Genomic DNA, 19,916 nt, shown 5'->3' with positions numbered 1-19,916 from the left:
AGATTTAGGATTTTGCTTAGAAAAGAAACAGAATTCTCTATTTTCCTATGCAATATACAAAGAGCTCAAGAGGAGAAATATAACTTGCTCTGATGGGAAACATGTTTGTTTTTAACAGGAAAGAGGCAAATGAAAATATGGTTGCTGGGACATTTCTTCTTGATCTTAGAAATTACTGTAAAGATATTGATGTTGATCCATCAAACAATCGTTTTAATTTCACTGGATTATCTGGTTTTGGAAGCAATAAGTTCGCTCTGGAGCCTACTGTGTCTGGAAGACTTATGGTCAGTAGTTTGCGTCAACTTATAAAATACTATGAGTTCTTTGAATTAATTACATATACAAAAACCAAAGAATTGCTATAATTCATGTCTCAGTGGGTATGATGTAGAGATTGTCTGTTTCGACTGGATGCAAACTGCATACCCGTTGATAGGATCCTTTCTATGGATTCTGCAGAATTTGATGAACAGAGAACTGGTTTCACCAGTTTTAAATAAATGTGTTAGATAATGATTGGGAAAAAAATATCATTTTCTAGGAAGTGTGAAGCACCAACTTTGATAAGGATAAACAGAGAAATTTGATGCCATTTCAAGCCCATTTATTCATGACAGACTGTGGAAGGTCCTTGCTATTCAGCACGAAGAATTGAAACACTTGAGAAATCCCACACTCAGTAACTACTTCCCAGCTTCATTGGTCAGAATTGCAAAACCACATTTTCACAAAAGTGTAGTGGGACTTGCACTTGTGTGATTTTCCATGTCAAAATATGGGTTCCTTATGCTGGTAGCTGCTGGCATTTTTGAATTGGCCAGAACCCGCACCAGCTGCTGGACATGTGCAATGGTGGGCGTTTCATTGCTTTAAAAAGAAATATGGACAACTACAGAAAAAGGGAAACATAGCAAAAAACAGGCATTCTGTCCAAAAAGATATGAGTGCTACAGGAGCAGCAAAATGATTTTGTATGGCTTACTTTAATTTTTGATCTGAGGTATACATGTCAATGAGCACTGCCCTTAGCTGCTTCATCTGCCAACATAAAAAGAAAATTTATTGCTGCACAGGATTTGATTGTTGTCAGCCCTTTGATCACCATGTATGTGCAATGTAACAGGCTGTCTCAAGCATCCTATTCCTCAAGGAATTTCCCTGTAGAGGATTAACAGAGGACGCCTATGCAGTCCTGCTGCCCCAAAGTTCAGGAGGCTCCTAAGGAAAGATGGAGAGTTCAGAAGATTAAGATTTAAATCTGTATGAGCTACCATTTAGTAACAACTGCATTCCTGAATAAACACTCATGGCTGAACCTGATACCCTTAATAGATGTCTGAAGGCATGAGCTTAGGGAGTAACTACTACTATTTAGCAACAGCAGATTCTTGTTGAGTCAACAAAGGGCAAGGTAAATAGCCAGGTCATTACATGAGCTTCGAATTAACTAGGTAAAAGGCCAAGACCTTATGATCCAAATCATAAAACTTCCTGCACTTAAGGGGAAGAGATTTTGCTGGCAGAAAGAAAGTGTTCTGAATTTCCAATAGACACTAGAGCACAGAAAAACCTGGACTTCAATCCCCTAATTGATTAATAGCCAATATTACTCTGCAGAGCAATTCTATATATTCAGGGGGGAGACCACACCTATAGAATGCTGAAAAAAAGTAATTGCCATCACGTGTATTGTGACATTATGTAAGGAAGTATAAATACAATTGCATTTCTTTTTATTTAGATGACTGAAAGTATTGATTTAGAAAACCCAGCTAATCTAGGGGTTGAAGTTTATTCTTTGACTGTCAGGGTGCAAGATATTGCCTATCCTAACTACTCAGGCAAGTATCCTTTTTACACTTCTTTTGATATTTTCCTGTTCTGTAACAGCATGGAGAAAGGAATACCATATGTATTTTGAATATATGCATGAGAAAATTTCACAGCCATACTTAACCATGATTTAATCTTCTGTTATATTTCCAGATATCATCTACATTTACATCAGGATAAAGCCAGTGAATGAATTTTTTCCAGTCTTTAGTAATTTATCGTATGAATTTAATGTTTCAGAAATTACTAAAGGTACAGTAAATAGCATCTACATGATAGAAATAATGTCGTGTTGATAAGTTCCTTTTTGGTCTAAATGCATTTTCACATGTTTGAATGAGGAGAATGGCTCAAAGTTTCAGTTCAGCCAGGGTCTCACCATACAACACCTACTACCCTTAAATAGACAAAACTGGCAACAACTCCAATTGTACAGATGGAAGCTGAAACACAGACAAATTCAGCAATTGCACAAGAAATCTGTGACGGAGCCAGGAACTGAACTCAGATTTCTTGTTTTAGACTGTCTTTCTGCTCTCACTAAATTAGCCTTTTGGAGGGACTGCGATGGTGCAGAGAAACCATTACAAACTGACGCAGGCGAGTGAGGACTCCCTTGGCCTGGGCATGATGCAGGATGGCCAGGCCACTGTCCCCTTAGATCCGGCTCACCTTGGGTGCAGTGAGTGCCTTGAGGATGGGGTGGAAGGGGAGTGCTCAGATGGGGAGGCTCGGCCAGACGGCAATCTGAGCAGCTCCTTGTACCCTGAGCCAGGGTCCTTCCCATTCATACAACACCCCAGGACCAGTGGCTGCAAATGTGGCCTTGAAACTGAATTTGTTGAAACTGTTCACATGCTTGATTCCCATCTCAGCACTCTTCCTGTCCCCTGGTGAGTCCTTCATCTCATGGTTTTTAAGAGCAGTGCCACACACCTTGTCTCCTTGGTAATGCTGGTGTGCCAGGTGCGACCACAAGCCACCTCTGTGCTGTGCCACTCAGTGTGTGGAGCAGTCAGCATGGGAATGGCATCTTCCCTAGCTTCAGCCTCTCCCTCATACGACCTGATTTACCAAACACAGGCCTTCTCCCCGAGGATCTCACTTTCTGGCTTTATTCTCTTGGCTGAGTAAAAATAAGAGGTACATTAGATATATGCTGGATGAATCTTGAGTCTCATTCTGAACTTCCTAGAGTCAGAGAAAAACAGAAGGTGTAAGGGACCACTGGGAATCTTGAGTCTAACTCATGCTCAAGGTGAGGCTAAGTTTCAAAGCCAGATCAGGTTGCTTGGGGCCTCATCCAGTTGTGTTTTGAAAATCTCTGAGGATGGAGACTCCACAGGCTCTTTGTTCCATCTGAGTGACCTTTATTCCAGTTAATTTTACCTTGGACCCAGCTGGAATTTTTTATGTTGCAGATTGTGTCTATTCTCTCTCGTCCTTTTACTGCTGCTTTCTGAGAAGAATGTATCTTGGTCTTCTGTATTATTGCCCTTCAGGTAGTGAAACACAGCAATTAAATCTCCCCTCTTCTTTCCCTTTCCAGCCTGAACAAACCCAGTCCCACCAGCCTCTCCTCCCACATCCTCTGCTTAACCCTCGCCAGCCTTTCTCCATTTTTTTAGCATCTCTCTTGTACCTGGGACTGCAAATGTGCCACAGGTAGCTTTATGAGTGCTGAGCAGAGTGGATTAGTCCCTTTTGACCATGTGCTGGTAACACACTTGTTAATACACTGGGTATGCTGTCTTCATTCCCCCAAGCATGGCCTCGTGACTTGTATATAACTTCTCCACCATGGCCTGGGGTCCATTCCTGTAGAGCTGCTGCCTGCTCAGTCAGTCTCAGCCTGCACTGATGCCTGGGCTTGTTCTGTCCCAGGTACACAACATGTCCATGCTGAGCTCCACAAGTCTTGCTGGTTTGTAGCTCCAGCCTGCCGGGCCCCTCTGAACAGCAGCCCTGTCCTCCAGCACGTCCAACACTGCCCCAGGCTGCTGTTACTCACAAACCTGCCCCGATGGCCACGTCACTAAGGAGGACATCCAACTGCTTCACTGCATCTGAGGCATGGTGATGCCGCCCCTGAAACTCCAAGAGATTTAGCAGCCAGATAACCTAGTATCTGCTTGAATTCATCAAACTGTTATGGCCAGGGTAGCTTTAAAGCACCGGCAAAGGCAGCTATGGCTGTGATCAGCAGACCTGTGGGCTCTGGTGCTTCTGTGTCCCTCTGGCTAAGCCAGGAGGCAGGGGCTGGCGGGGAGGAAAAGCCATGCTTCAAGCAGTCGCAACATCCTGCTCACACCCTGCTTTCCCCTGCCATGGGCAAAGGAGCAAGCCCAGATTTCCAGCCCTTACCCTCAGCTCTCTATTTTCTCCCTTCTCTGATCAGGAGAATCCTGCCGAGGTCCACAAGTCTGCAAAAATCACTCCTGCGTGCCCCATGGAGAAGGTGCCATGTACTTCTGAGTACAGCAGAGCTGCAGCTCATTTGTGGGTGCATAGTCTGGAAGGGAGCTGGGGAGACTGGGGAGGCTTGGACAGGGAGGGGTTGGCTCCCAGCATGGTCCACCTGGCAGAAAAACCCAGACAGCCCTGTCTCCTCCCGAAGCCAAATTGCCAGGAGAGCAAGGAAGGGAGTATGAGGAGGCACAGGACGGCTGCTCGGCAGCCAGAGGACCCTGACCTTAAGGCCAGCATCTTGCATTGCTCAGCAGCCTGTTGTTCTTGCCCACTCTTTATTTCTGTGGAGCATGGACGGAGCTTGGCTTTCTAAGCTGTTTCCGAGTGGGCATGCTATGGTGAATTTCCTAGCATTTCGTATTCTCTCTGTGTCTCCTTATAGCACTGATGTGTATCTTAGCAATACAACACTCAAAACCCATCTGTGACATGAGTATGTCTGTGAAACTCTCTGTGTCAGCCACAGAACTTTGTTGGATACTGAGCCTATCAAGAGGAATAATATGTTTTTTCCTACTCAGGCTGCATTTTGTTTTGGGCTGAGTTGACATTAGCAGGATGCTTGCTATTGCCATACCAAACAGGAGCCAACAGTTTGCAGTAGGGCTGGGGCTCACAGGGTCAAGAAAGGGAAAAAAAAAAAGCCAACCCCTTCATTTACATCTTCTTGCCTTGCTCTGCATATTCACCCTGCATATCCCTAAATCAATATTGCAGAGAATCAATGTCTGCAGATATGGGCGTGTGCAGTCCTGTCTTCATTCTCACAGTCGACAGAATTGCTGTTTGCAGCTTACTTCATAAATGCTCAGCACGAAGCTGGTTCAAACTGCTTTTCAAACACCTCGGTAGGAACAGCAACAATGGCTTTTCAAGGCAGACAAAGAGCCTTGTTCTTTCAACCTAGCCAGTGCTCAGGCTGCCGCAAGGTTGGAGTTTGTGTGCACCAGTGCAGGGCTCAGGGAGTCCCTCAGTGCTGGAGCACTTCTGTTGTGGCTCTCCACAGACTCCTTGCACTTCGGCATTCATTGCTAGTAGGCAAACCCATGCTCCAGGAAGCCATAGCACAGCATTGAGAACTGGTATTTCTCACACTTTTGCTTTACTTTTCTGGGGTGAAAAACTCTAAAATAAATCTCTAGTTCAGTTTTATCAATTTTTGTTTGGAACAAGTAATCTGTACCTTGTTTTCCTCAAAATGTTAATGAAATAATGGATTTTCTGTGTCTCAGTTGGATCCAGCATTGGAAGAGTGAGTGCCAGCGACAAGGACTGGCCACCCAGTGTCATCACTTATTCCATTGTAGCTGGAGGAGGCACCAGGGATTATACAAACATCTTCTGGATCAGCCCAACCAAAGGAGATATGAAGATTTTAGCTAGATTAGACTATGAAACAACTCAGAAACACATTCTAACAGTACAAGCCTCAGACCAAGAGAAGACTACAACAGCATCTGTGAGTAAATCCACTCTACTCACCCTTTATCTACTTTTTTCTCTTTTCTTTCTGGCAAGACCGGTAAGACATTAAGCAAAGCACTTTGCTCTGTAAAAGGCAAGTCCACCCCTGCACAGAGTTTAATATGTAACTCTGCCACATGAAAGAGATGGTGTTCACTCAGTCTTGATTTATTTATTGCAAAAAGGATTGAAGTAATACTTTTATAGTTTTAGCTCTGTGCATTTTGTTTCTCAGTCTTTCATTCCTATATTACCTGGGCAGTGAAATTGTTTCCTGTGCTCTAGACAATTTAAGATACTCTTTACGGCTACATATATACCAGAAAATAGAAAAACGACAGGGTCTTGAGGCCAGGTAGCCCAACCTAATTGTAGCTATACTTAGTGTTATGTCCTTTTTGGACCCCGTGTAGTGCCCCTTGGCCCTCAAACATACTCTGATTTTGTAAGTAACCTTTTTGAACTGCAAAGTGACCAAAGTAATGTGAGAATCGTATTGCAGCCCATCAGAGTTGTGGTTTTGTAGGGTGGGGCAGAGGGGATGTGCTGCAAACCTTGAGGATGGGATGAAGGCTTGGGTAGACCCTTGGGGTAATGTCAGAGGGACCAGCCCAGTACAGCTGTGCCCTTGTGGACCACTGGAGATGAATCCTACACATGCCTTCCCTGACCATGATCTACTTTTGTCCTTGATGGTGTTATCTGGCAGGAGCCAAGAGCATGCCAGGGACCACAATAACATTAAAGAGTAGGACTGTGCTCAAGTTTGCTGCCCAGACCTGTTCTATTCAGAAATAGAAAATATAAAAGTCATATCCGTGAAGGTATTTTATAGTCATTTCTTCCAAAGAATCCCAGTGTCCTTCACACACAGACTTGGTTTTACTCCTTTTAACATCTTCTCCCTCATGGCTGCCTTACATTATATTTTCACACATCTGTTGCGGAGGATACAGATGCTTAGGCTTGCTTTCTATTCCAGTCAAGCACCACCCTTAGAGAAGCTGAGTGGGAGGTACTTAATCCGTTTCTCACCTATAGTATTTCAAGGTGATGATTAAGGAAAATTTAGCATCACGAACTTTTAATGATGACAAGTTTATCTGTTGCCAACAGGCATTAGAGGAAAGAGCTTTGAGGAGGGTAACTTTTTTCTCTCAGCCAGCTAATCCCAGCTGACAGAAGGAAATCTAGTGCTACCCAGGGTTCTCCCAGCCATGCAGAAGGCTGTTACCAGCGTTTCTCTCTCACTGGGAACAGTCTATAAGGAGTCTTCCTTCAACGGATCATGCTCTGAATTATTATTGAATATGCTAAGAAGCCTAACTAATGACTGCAAATCAGTTTGAGAGGTTTGAAAGCAAGTTTAATGAATACGTGGTACTATTATTATTTCCTTTTCTAACTATGACACAATTAAGGTGATTTAAATAGACGCAACAGCTTGAACATCCTACAGTTTTGGAAGATGGTTTAGGCTAAGGAACCTCAGCCCAGAAGAGTGGTGATCACAAGAAGAACTGAAAATCAAATGATCACAGGCATTTTCTGGTAGAAAATGATTGGAATGGAGATTCATTGCTCTTCAGTTGCTGTTGATCAAAACAGCAAAATGGGCAGAGCCAAACCATTTCTGAAATTCATAAAATTCTGACTCAGTACAGTGGAGGAGCTTCAGCTTGCCTACTGCTCTTTTCTTTCAGGTAACTGTCAATGTTTTGGAAGTAAATGATGAAGAACCAGTTTGTTCACCCAGATTCTATTCATTTCAAATCCCAGTCAGCTTAGCTGTTGGGACCAATATTAATGGCTTCAGGATTGAATGTCAAGATCGCGATTCTGATCCCAGATCTTTCCGTTACTTCATTAATGAAGGTACTCTGTCACGGTGTGTGAGTTGGAAGCAGTGTAAAAATTAGTAAATAGATTTGTAAGTAAAAATCTAGCACATTTTTATGTCCTACTTCTCATGGTGAGTGAGTTGTGATCCGTAAGTTTTGCACGTCATTATTTTGCTGCTTATCAAAAGAGATGTCTCTCCACAAGCTGGCTACTGGTGCTATCCCCTAGAACCATTCCCTTGCAAGGCTGGGTTGCCTGCTACATTAATTAATTGGCAACTAATTACACAGTTGACAAGGACTTTAGCAGAATAAACTGGAATGATAATGATGGATTCTGTTTCTCTGCATACTCACCTCTAGATGCTGGTACACCATTCCAAACAACTGAGCAAACCTGCATTTCCTTAGTCCACGCTGTACACATTAAAGCCCCATTTTAAGAACACGTGTTTGAACCTAGTAATCAGCTGCATCCACCTGGAGGACTGCAGTGGTATGGGATGACACTCAGCTTCCTATAAAAGGGAATGCTTCCTCATGGGGCAATTCCTTTCTTTGTTGCTGTGGTGACTGCTGAGAAGGTGGGACCAGATTGTCCACTTGCCAGTAAAAAGCTGTGAGCATAAAAAGAGGGTCAGGGTCTTACCGCAGGTCCAGTTTGGGCTGTGGAGATGTGAGCTCTGCCATGCAGTTGGCCTCCAAGCCACAGAGCAGCCCATAGTCTGTGTTGTACGATAGACGTGGCCTTCAAGGTCACTTCAAGGAGCAACAAGAGCAAAACCAAAGCACATTTGGTGCTTGGTGCCTTCCCACGGCTCTGATCTCTTGCATGTATGATCTGTCTAGAGCCAAACAGCTGGGGCTGGCCTGCCCACAGCCCAGACTGCTAACACATCTCCAGCTTTATGGATAGAAAATGAGGGCTGGGAAGCCAGTACCACTGAGATCCCCTCTCTGCCCCCACGGTGCAGACAAAGCCCTGGAGGTGATTAATGTTCCCAAGCCATTAGTTCTCTTCCAATGAACCTGTTCAAAGGCCTCTGCCTCTGGGCAGATGCAGAAGTCATGGAGAGAGGCTGGAGCGGCCTCTGAAGATGCTGGTGGTGTTCATGTGGCCTAGAGGCCACCCCAAGGACACTCCATTAGAGGGATGAGCCCTGCAATGGAGTAGGGTCTTCACACTGGCTGGGTGCTGCTGCTTCTGGGTGCTCTCCAGGCTGTAAGGACTCAGGTGACCTCTTGTGTGCTTTATGGCTCCAAAGTGTTCCACAGCCTCCTTTCAGCTGTCTCCCTAGAGGGTCTTATTCTATATTTTAACACTTTGATGAGTGTATTGTTTTAAACTGGTTTTAATATTTTTTTATGGTATCAGGAAGATTGAGGAGCCATTCTTGTCAATAATATTTCACCACTCTTAGGTGTATAGTGATCCATAACAAGTTGCCAAGAGAAACTGATCTTTTTCTTGTTTCATGCATTTATTTTAATGTGGCATTAAAGTAATTTTTTGGAATTTTGGTGTTGTTTTTTTGCAGGTAACGTGAACAATCATTTCACCTTTTCACCAAGTGCTGGCTCCAACATATCTCGGCTGATTCTTGCATCAAGATTTGACTATGAGAGTGGACTTGATACAAACTGGATTTACAGACTGTGCGTTTATATAACAGATGACAATTTGTTATCTGCCAGGGCCAAAACTGCACACCTAATTAAAACTGGAACGGTGACTTTAAGCATCAGAATTATTCCAGACCCAACTACTGTCATTAACACAACTGTAAGTTTGCCAAAATTTATGCCCAGTTCTTAATTTCTTTTATGGACTAATCTCCATGGGGGTGAAGAAAAGAGGGTAGATGTATGCAAAAGGAGGGCAAAAAAATACAGTGGGTCAAATCCTGGGAAGTGCTGAGTCCCGTGGTCTTACATTGAAGCCGAAGGTGTTGATGTGCTCAGTGTCATGAAGGACTGGTCCCAGATACAGAGTCAGAACATATGTTTTATAATTTAGTTTCTAAAACAAAAAGGGCAAGTAGCCAAAGGACTGGGCACGCTGCCACTGCTATGTAAGTGGAGAGTTAAAGATTTTGGCAGCTTTATTAACAAGGAAAGAGCAGAGGTTAACCTTTTCCTGGAACCTCAAAATTACCTCATGCATTTTGCACTGCCTTTTTTTATTCATGGCTATTCACTTGCCCAGCTGCCTTGCACTTCTATGTGCTTCTTTAGCAGTGGGGCACATTAAACTGTGGCTACCAAAGCTCAAATAGGTAAAACCAACAGCAACAACAAGCAAGCCCCACTACTTGGAAGGGGCTTTTTTCCATACCTGAGGTCACCATCATGTAAAACTCTGAGCTGCCTGTCACGAACCGAAGCGGTTGTGCACAGCCTCAGGGTGTTGCTGAGGTTTCAGCAGATTTCAGACAGCAAATCCAGAGGGGTGGGATGGAGTCTTTCCTGAACTCCCCGCCCATATCATGATCTGGAAGCCTGCACAGCTTTCAGCAGTCAGGGTGGCCTTGTATAACCTGTGGGCCTGTGTCCCAGCAATACAGTCTACTCTTCTGCACAGCCATCCCAGGCAACCTCTGGCTCACCAGTTTCATTTTGGAGCTGATTTCTGTCAGGCTGGTGTGGGACATGAAGAGAGGTTGCTTTCATTCTGCCTACAGAAGTGGCACAGCCTGAGGGTACAAGCCACTCTCTCCCCATCCTTACACTGGTCACTGTCTTCATCCCTTGCCTCACCATCTCCCCATCATCCAGAGTCCATCCATTTTCTGCCTACCTCAAGATGGCATTATCCTCTTTTTTCTCTTGCATGTATGAAAATATGAGTATGCTGGTGAAGGAGTAAAAGAGCTATTCACTCTAAAATGTTCTGCATCTGCTAGGGGCTGCTGGTAACTGAACCAGAGCCAGAGTATCCTGCAAACAGCATATGCAAATCTGGACGCTTTGCTACGAAAATGTAAAAATCCAAACTTGCAGACCTATTAATAATCCTGTTATTAATTAGTGCCCTGTTGGGAAGGAATAAACGATCTTCTTTCAGCTTTCTCCTCCCCTACTTGATGTGGAAATGAGAAGTTAAGATGAATAACAAAACTTACTCTGCATTTCTTTCCCGTGTTTTGCCACAAATACAGCCTAGACCACATAACACAGCGTTAAAGCTGCCTCCCCAGAGATATCAGCCTTCCACTTTCAGTCTGTTTTCCAAAAGAGTACTTCCATTACAGCAACTTCTCCCATCACTACTCCTTACATGTGTTTAGTGCAGCAACTTGATGAATCAGACGCTGGAAGGCTGGTAGTGTAGGAAAGCAGCCCCATCACAAAAAGTCACTTGTTACTTCAGTTCCAATGAGAATGAAGTGGTGGTTGTGATCTTGAGGTTATCTGAGAGCTTCTCTAAGGATTGGACATACCTTTTTTCTGCAAGGCTAAATAGATTTGTTTTAAAGTTATTCTTAAACAGGAAATAAATAAATACCCTACTAAATCTCATACACAATGTGGTTACAAATGTCTTGCAGAAGGTGAAATAAAAACTTCAGCAGATGATCAAAACTAATAGTACCACACTAGGTAATGACCCAGGTAGAGCAAATGAATAATTTCTGATCCCCGCGAGGATAGCTTCATGATGGGCCCTTAATGAATGAGTTGCTAGCACCAAGTGACGTGTGAGCTCAGAGACATGTCTCCTGGCACATGGAAAGATGTGGGAGATTGCAACTGCTCAGGAAGTATGGTTTTTACCTTCTGGAACAAGTAACAGGGGGGAAAAAAAAAGAAAAAAGGAGTTTCATTTCTTTTTATACAATAACCCAGTTCCTCAGGGTTCAACTCCCCTTACGAAGTGGGCCGAATGATCACTGCAGTGAAGATGACCTACTTCCAGTTTCGCCTTAGGTAACAAGAAACCATTATCTTGGTAATGGTTTCAGTATTCCCTGAACTTGCTCACCCTCCACCAGTGTACTCGCAGCTCCTCGGGCAACCTAAGGCTTTTAAACCCCACGAAGGCATGCTTGTTTTAATATAAGACATTGAAACACGATCTGGAACCTCCTTTTTGCATCATGGGTGGGCTCCATTACACCTGCCTTTGGTTGCCTCAGGAGCTTGGTGGTCCATCTCAGTTATCTGAGCTGCCCTGGCAGTCATCAGGCAGGTATGTGAGATGAATCACTGTCTCCAGAAGACACTATCTCCCTCTGCCCATCAACTGCAAAGCCCGGGGGCAAGCTTGGGCCAGGTGCCTCAGTGCAGAAGTTCAACCAGATGAAAGGTTGCCATCGGTGTCAGGAACCATGCAAGTATGCGGCTTTGAGGAACTTTTCCTATCTTGTTTTAAAAGCCTGGCTTCACTCTTGTGACGAAAAGGGAAAACCTCTACTCTGAGTCCGCATGGTACGTGCCATTCGTCATCACCTTCGGCAGTTTGTTGCTCTTCGGAGTGCTGGGGTATCTGGGGTTCCTCCTGACGACGTGGGTCCGCACTCGCTGCCTTCCAGCAGGCAAAGCAGACGACGCACCTCTGTGAGTCCTCCCAAATGTCACACTGGGGAAGTACCCGGCAGCGCCTGGCAATGACAGAGATAGCTCAGGCCTTTCAGCTATAATGAAATCTACACTTCGAATATTTTACAGTGGTATACCCTTCATTGTGCTATTGTGCTATACCCTTCATTGTGCTATAAATGCTATTAACTGCTTACAGTGATATTTGGTGTTAATGATATGAAATTAAGGAAAAAACGTCCATGGCATCTTTTTTCAGGGATTTACTATCATTAGCATTAGCTGAAGGTAATAGTGGAATTAACAGTTATGACCTCTAAAGACAGCTAAGCACAGTCAGGCATAGACTCGGACTGCACTGACCAAAAATACAAGTGTTTTTGGTTTTTATTTGGCTCCCGCTCCAAGGGAGCTCCCATCTAGGTAGTTACTGGATGCATTTTCCTCCATTGCAGCTACGGATCCCAGAGTCTTTTCCAAACCCTGGTGCTCGTGCCAGATTCTTTGTTCTGGCAAAACTTCTGCAGATTTCCTGGAGTTTTACCCAGGCTCAGATCTGTAAAACTTCGTGGTGCCTCTAAGTGCTCGTGCTTGGCAAAAGCCACAGAAGCACCTGGGACCGGCTCTGGTTCATTGCGGGAAGCGGCAGAGATCCCCACTGGCTGCCTTCTCGGTGGGCTGGAGCCAGACTGCCTCTAAATTGACATCTTGCTTCACAAAACAAAGATAAGCAGCTCTTTAAGTGAACTGGGATTTAAAAAAAAAAAAAAAAGACAAAAGAAAAAAAAAGAGGATTTTTATAGGTACTTTTCAGGATTTGAAACTAAATCTGGAAATTACAGTAAATGCAAAGAAGTAATATATGACTGTGATTATAATTCAGTTGGTGTGTGCAAGGAATTTAGCAATTTGTGATAAAAATGACAAATTAATCTAGCAGCATATAGCTTAGCTATTGTTATTATTTATTAATAGGGCAAGTGATTAATCAGGAGCCAAGCTGACCCATTAAAAAGCATTTTCTGTTTTTTCAAAAACATCTACAAACTTTCAAATACTTTAAAAGGTACTATCTGAGCACCTCCGATCCAAAAACCTGACCTTCTTCCATGGATGGAACAAGATGACAACATTTGAAAATATATTTTTCCAGACTATATAAATCCATTATTCTATCATCAGTAAGACTTCATTTTTTTAATATCATCCCTTCTTGGAGAGGTGTTAGAGCAATGTTCAGGGCTGCTTTTCTGTTTGAAAGCAGCATTAAATGATGCAGGCCTTGAACGGAAGCAAAACCAGAAATCAAACAAATCAAGTAAATCCCAGAACTCAAGGAAACATATCCTTTTTGTCACATGAAAGAGAACAAAACAGGATATTTTTATGTAGGCAATTGTATGTCATTTGTTAACTACACTCTTAATCTTTCTTTCATTACAGGATAAATGCTCCAGGTGTGTACCTCTTTTCTATATTTTAATACTTTACAATGGTATCTTCTTTTACCATTCAGTGTAAAATTTGTAAATCCATTTCTAGACATGTAAATTTGACCCAGTACAAGAGTACTGAGATTAAATAACCCTGGCTGATTATGGGAGGCCTGCCTAAGTGATTTTATGGCCCTTTTGTTTTTCAAATCTATTAACTGTTAAGTAAAAACCAAATTCAGAGTAACCAGGTATTCTGGAATGGATGCCAAAGATTTACTGTGTTTTTCACATGCAAATCATATGCTATTTGTTAAAAAAGAATCCCATCACTCTACAGCACCTTCAAGAGTTTACTCTAATTCCCTGTTCTCTGATCCTTTCATTTACTCCCTTGACACCAATACTTCATGTACCTGAAGATTTGTTTTAAAGTATTGGTGCTTTTAAAGGAGTTTCTGTAACTTAGCAGGGGTATAAACTGCACATTTTTTTAAAAAGGGCTTTTTTTAAAGCAGTCTTGTTCTTTTTAGTCCCATTAACTATATGCTAGCAAATATGGTTCATATGGGCTCAGTAAGATCCTTCTGTTACAACTCTCTCTCCTCAATCGGTATCTCCCAGCTTGAAAAAAAGACACTACTAATAAAGCCCAACAAAATTAACTGTTCTCTTGTTTGCCCGATTTGGGGCATTTCAGCATTGGCTGGTTTCCCAAAAATGGATGTCTGGTGCTTTCTGAAAAACTGGTTCCCAAATGCTGGGCAGTAAAGGCCAATAGAACAGGTTTCCCATCACTGCTCAGGCTGAGACCCATTTGCAGCAGTTCAGAGTATTGTACCCCTGGTTGTAAAGCCCACTGGCAGCCAGGCACAGAGTTCTCCAAAGAAAGGCCATTAAACAAATTGGCAATGAGTGAGCAAGAAGAAATCATAGCAACTAGTTGGGTATCATCCACAAATCCATGCTGTTGAGATGCCTGTGTCACTGCTGATGTATTTGTTTGCATATGGGATAAGTTAATAGTGTGGTAAATTCACACATAGCCAAACTGTTCTTCAGTCTGAATTTTACTTGACTGGATTTGCAGCACTTCCGTGTTTTGTCTCTAAGCGTGCAGAATCATAGATCATAGAATGATTTGGGTTGGAAGGGACCTTAAAGATCATCTAGTTCCAACTTCCTGCCATGGGGAGGGACATCTCCCACTAGGTCAGGTTGGTCAAAGCTCCATCCAGCCTGGCCTTGAACAGTTCCAGGGCTGAGGCATCCGCCACCTCTCTGGGCAACCTGTTCCAGTGTCTCGCTGCCCTCACAGTAAAGAACTTCTTCCTAATGTCTGATCTAAATCTACCCTGCTCTAGTTTAGACTGAGATGTTTGAGTGCATAAGCTTTGCAACTGCAAACATTCATGGAAAAAGAAAATAAAATCTACATTTGCAGTTCAAATATCCCCAAAGGTGAACTTCTGTATCTGTTAATATTGTTTAGAAATGGGAATTTTTCAAAGAAACCATTGTTCTTCATTACTGAAGGACTAAGACTTTTCAAGGATGAACTTCTGATTAGCCATTGGTAGCTGCAAATTCTCACTCCAAAACACTATAAAGAAGTTCACTTTTCAAACAGTATGAGGGATCAGCCTTTGAAAAAAGAGTAATTTGAGATGTCTCAGAAGTCGAGTACGAAGAATGTCTATTTGTCTCAGGAAATTTTGACTTTAGTGTCTATAGTCACTGTCAGAAAAATCTGATTGTTTACAATGTGTATTTTCCTTTCTGTAGAAAAGAAGAAACCTAAAAAAGAAGTGGTTGTGGTAAGTACTGCCAGCCTCAAAACTAAATCCAGTTTTGCCCTGCCCCATCATGCAGTATCATCATAGGACCCTTTCTATGGAAGGTGTCTGTTTGCCAGAGAGAATGTAAAAATTATAGATGAGGAAAAAATGGTTGCCCCCAAATCCAGAACACTTCCATATCCCAATGTCAGTATTGTATTGATATATCTGGAGACAACACTGTGTGTGAGGGGTGCTCACCCATGCTGTGGTCCCTTTGCTTCCAAGTGCCAAATTCTCCAGCCTCCCTAGGAGCCCTGTGTGTGGGAGTGCCCAGAGCAGTGGCAAGGAGACTCACTGTAGCCGCAGGGACAGCGTGACAAGTGCCCCATAGAATCATAGACTGGCCTAGGCTGGAAGGGACCTTAGAGATCATTTAATCCAACCTCCCTATCATGGGCAGGGACACCTCTCAACTAGATCAGGCAACACATGGAGATCTTCCCTGATGGCAATGTTGTGCTGCTGAGAAGCTGCTGACCTGTGCAGCTAACCCTCAGTACAACCAGCAAGGTACACAAGTGTACCCAGGCTCTAAAAATTTGGTCTTGATAAGCTGTTTGCAGAAAAATGCCTAGTTATTTCCACTGTAATAGATGTTTCTTTGCTCCTAGATCCTCCTTCTTTGTCACAGCCATAATAGCGTAAAGGCTGCAAGGCACTTTCGTTAGTGAACTCTCTCTCCCCAAGTTCTTCAGAGAGGGGAATCCCAAGCCTTCTCTGGGTGGAGGTGACCCTCTTGTGGTTACACACGCGAAGACATTCAGCATGTTGGACCTTACTAATTCTCCTTTGAACATCTAGTGGCAACACCCTACACCATAAATGGCTTTTGTTGCCAGTTTTGATTAAACCCAGCCTCCAAGAATGCAATATGTGGGTCATACAGATCCACCTCCATCCATGTAGGTCACCATTTCCAAGTCACTGCTCCTCCTTCTTACTTTACTAATGCACAGGATTCATTTCACATTTTGTCTCTCTTCATAGACAATGACAAAGCTAAACACTGTCTTTGATGGAGAAGCCAGAGACCCAGGTAATAAAAAGCAATTAACAGTGGATATGAATATTTGGCTGGAAACAAACTGGATTAGTTGATTTAAATATGGTTCAATGTTTGCTTTTCATACTTGAGGTTTGCTGTTTCCAAGGAGAATGGGAGCTATATTTCACAGACAGTGAAAAATCAAGACAGTGCTCTAGTAACATTTCTAATGGTAGAATATACTTATGGCCCTTGAAAGCACATATCCAATGGTCAGACTATTCACTACTGTGCTAAACCTGAATGTATGGATCTGGCATAGGAAGGTGGGAGGGGAGGAGGAATTGGCTTCAGGTCTGCTCTGGTGCTGTCATGGTTACGTGGTTTCACCCTTCCCATGTCTGGGAAATGGCCAGGAGATTAATGTAGCCACAGATGTACTGACTTCATCTCTTAAACCTCTCCTTGGATGCAGGGTGAGTGGGTGAGGTACTCCTGCACAGACCTCCTCCCTTACAGCAACAGTGTATTGCTGCTGTTTATCTAAGGCTTGAGCATCGCTGGTTGGGGAGGAAAGGGAAGAACATTTGCTTTTAGGTACAGTTGTGGTTGCATCAGCTACCAAGAGCATCACCAGGCTATGCTGCTAACTTTGAGCATATCTGATTAACCAGGTGGGAAAAATAAAATTGAGGTGAAAGCTAGGAAACCGAGGAGGTCTAGTGCTTACCCCTTTTGCCAGGTGACAGCCACTGTGCTCTCAGCAGGGCTCATTACAGAAAAATGTTCTTTTTCTAAGAGTCGATCTGTCTTACCTCATCCTCCTGAACTGCAGCCCCTGCCTGAGCCCTGCACTGTGATGCATTAGGGTGCCCAACCCTGCATCTAATGTTTAAGGGCCCCAGTGTGGGAAGAGGGGTGATGGTAAAATGTGACAGTTGAAATAGGTCTTTAACAAACAGACCCGAAAATAGGTCCTAAACAATAGGCCTAAAAATTATTCAGAAGAAGGCAGGCTTGTTTCAAATATTGGATTCATCTGGCCAAACTTCCCCACAAAAGGCTCTACCTCGTGTTTCTTATTAGCTGGCTCGGAGCTGTTGGATGCCGTGAGCTAATGCGAAACACTAGGCAGGGGGACTTCAGTAGAATTTGGGCAAACAACTGAGGCCCTACTGTGCAATTAAGCCCATCCGCAAAGCTGCTCAAGGCCATTTTGGCCCAAGTCCAGGCCCACCTGCTATTTATAAAGAAATCTGGAGGGATGGGCTCCAAAGTTCTTACTTTTTCACTGTGTAACTCCATTTGTAGTACATTAAACATGGATGTTCATTAGGCCATTGCAAGAGCTGCTTTGTGGTTTTTTTTGCAGGACAGCTGGTGGCTTCCTTCCTCAGCAAACCTGACCACACCAGACTTAAGGTTATCTGTGCCCATCCAAAGGCCCTCCAGAGCCATAGGGTTTGTGTCATGCTTGACACAAACATTAAGCTACAATATAGCTTTGTGGTGTCTGCAGAGAAATGTGTGCTCCTCAGTCCTTCCCTCCATGGCTCATCCTAGACCCTAGGAGTTCAAGTGTTGGTGACTTAGAAATAGGATTTAATAATTCCCAGGACATCATCAGCTGAATCTGATTGGGAGGGATGATCAGGAGCTGATTCCTGATCTGGGCTGCTTTAGCATACCCGTCTTGTAAGCAGTCAGAAAAATAATGTTCTGAGATCCAGTTTCATCTCTAATTGCTTAAATTGTGTTAATGTGTCAGAAACCATTAATTCTGATCCAAACTGTAACATACAGTAACATGTAACCACTGTTTCTTTCCAGGCTTTACTGGTCTTTGTTCATCTCACATTAATAATGTTAATAATGCTTAATTACAAGAAGTGTCACTATAGCTTCTGATTTTCTGTCTGTTTACCAAGAAAGTGATTTAGACTGAGGCAATCACACTGGACACACAGCAATTCTTCCCCCTATCGCTCAGTAGTAAATGATGATTCTATGATACCTGCTTTTAACGTACAAGTAGAAATTGCCCCTAAAATCTGAAGAGTGCCAAAAACCTTTCTAACAAAAAAAGGCAGACATATGTGCTAAACAACCCAAATTTAAGAGTATTTTATATACGTGAGGGAAGCATACACTTGCACAAACAGAAAATTCATAGTATGTCATTCTATCGATGACAGTGTGCACAGCAAGCCCGGAGAAAAGCATTTTGTGCAAATGGAGAAGCAACAGATACAGCCAGAACTCATTGAGGACCCCAGATCTCCAAATCTTGGGTCAATCTAGGTGACCTGATGTGGTCTGGAAGACGTATGTAGCATATTGTGCTCCTAGTCAGTTTTGCTACATCAAGTAGGAAACTCTACTTGCAAAAATAGGCACAGACATATATGATGGCCTTGCTTAGCATGGCCAAATGCGAGAGTTTTGGGAGAGCTAGTCCTAACAACTAAGCACTATGGATGTGTTGACCCATGGTAGCTGTAACATGGGTAGAAGTATAGGATGATAAGGTCATTTTTTTTTTTAGTAGAAATGTTTTGAATATTCTTATTCCCTGAAATGCAGAGTCAGGTTTTTTTACTGATAGAACAGCATCTCCCCTGAGAGACCACCATGACACCCAGGTCCCCATGCACACTTGCAGAAATGAGGCTTTCCCACTTGGGGCTACCTCCCCAGCTCTGCTGATTTCCAGGTGCTTCACATTTCTTTTTTCAACCTCATCCTGAGGAGAACTGTCATGCTGAAATCTTCTAGAGTGGAAGTGGTTTTAATCAGTTGTCTTTTCTCCCTTGCAAGTTACTGGCAAAATATATGAATTCAATACACAGTCAGGAGCCCGGAGATGGAAGAAGAGCAACAAGCCCCTTCAGCCCATGCCAGCCGTGCAAGTAACACCCAGTGCTACAGATGATAGCGGCAAAGAGACAGACAAAGCAGAGGCACCAGGCAAAAAAGAGCCTTCGGAGAAAAAGAAAGAGCTGACCACAGAGACAAAACCAGCTGCCAAGGCCTCGGCAGGGCAATCAGATCCATCAGGCCAGAATGGGCTAAGATTACAAAGGCAGAAAGAGGAGTCTGCCAAACGGGGGGTTATCTTCACCAGCTCCCCAAGGCAGGTACGGACCTCCTCTCCCAAAATAAGCACTGTGTAGCCATTAAGCCAGCCTTAAGGCAGAGTGCGTGCAAATCCAAGGCACTTCTTAAACGACCCCTGCTCTGAACAGCCCAATAATCTGATGTGATTTTCTACCTATATATATATCAACTGCAAGAATAAGGTGGCCATTTCTGCAGAAACTGGACCCAAAGGCAGGAAGAAGCTGGACTTACTTTTGGCAGGTGCACATAAAACTGGGAGAGGAGGATGCGAAAGGGGGAGAAGAGGAAAGGAAAGCAAAGGCATGGACAGATGCATCCATTGCCTGCTGTCCCCAGGCTATAGCTGCTGGCAGTTTCCTCCTGGAAGAGCTCTGCACCCCCAGACTGA

At 43.4% G+C, this 19,916-nt stretch overlaps 1 protein-coding gene across 1 annotated transcript in view; it reads left to right on the top strand.

Annotated features, from left to right (window-relative positions):
• CDHR3 (cadherin-related family member 3) overlaps positions 1-19,545 on the top strand; it is a gene marked incomplete at its 3' end in the record, with an annotated part of 39,034 nt that extends 19,489 nt beyond the window's left edge. The window contains exons 9-19 of the mRNA XM_009877990.1: positions 119-287; positions 1,745-1,844; positions 1,990-2,088; positions 5,538-5,764; positions 7,473-7,644; positions 9,149-9,393; positions 11,986-12,167; positions 13,593-13,606; positions 15,368-15,399; positions 16,411-16,459; positions 19,226-19,545. Coding sequence (XP_009876292.1) covers positions 119-287; positions 1,745-1,844; positions 1,990-2,088; positions 5,538-5,764; positions 7,473-7,644; positions 9,149-9,393; positions 11,986-12,167; positions 13,593-13,606; positions 15,368-15,399; positions 16,411-16,459; positions 19,226-19,545 — 1,609 coding nt within the window. The remainder of the gene's footprint in view (positions 1-118; positions 288-1,744; positions 1,845-1,989; positions 2,089-5,537; positions 5,765-7,472; positions 7,645-9,148; positions 9,394-11,985; positions 12,168-13,592; positions 13,607-15,367; positions 15,400-16,410; positions 16,460-19,225) is intronic.
• Between the last annotated feature and the right edge of the window lie 371 nt (positions 19,546-19,916).

The sequence above is a fragment of the Apaloderma vittatum genome, unplaced genomic scaffold, assembly GCF_000703405.1.
Source record: "Apaloderma vittatum isolate BGI_N311 unplaced genomic scaffold, ASM70340v1 scaffold6411, whole genome shotgun sequence".
Taxonomy (NCBI): domain Eukaryota; kingdom Metazoa; phylum Chordata; class Aves; order Trogoniformes; family Trogonidae; genus Apaloderma; species Apaloderma vittatum.
Note: the sequence above shows the minus strand (reverse complement) of the source record. Positions and strands in the feature narration are given on the sequence as shown.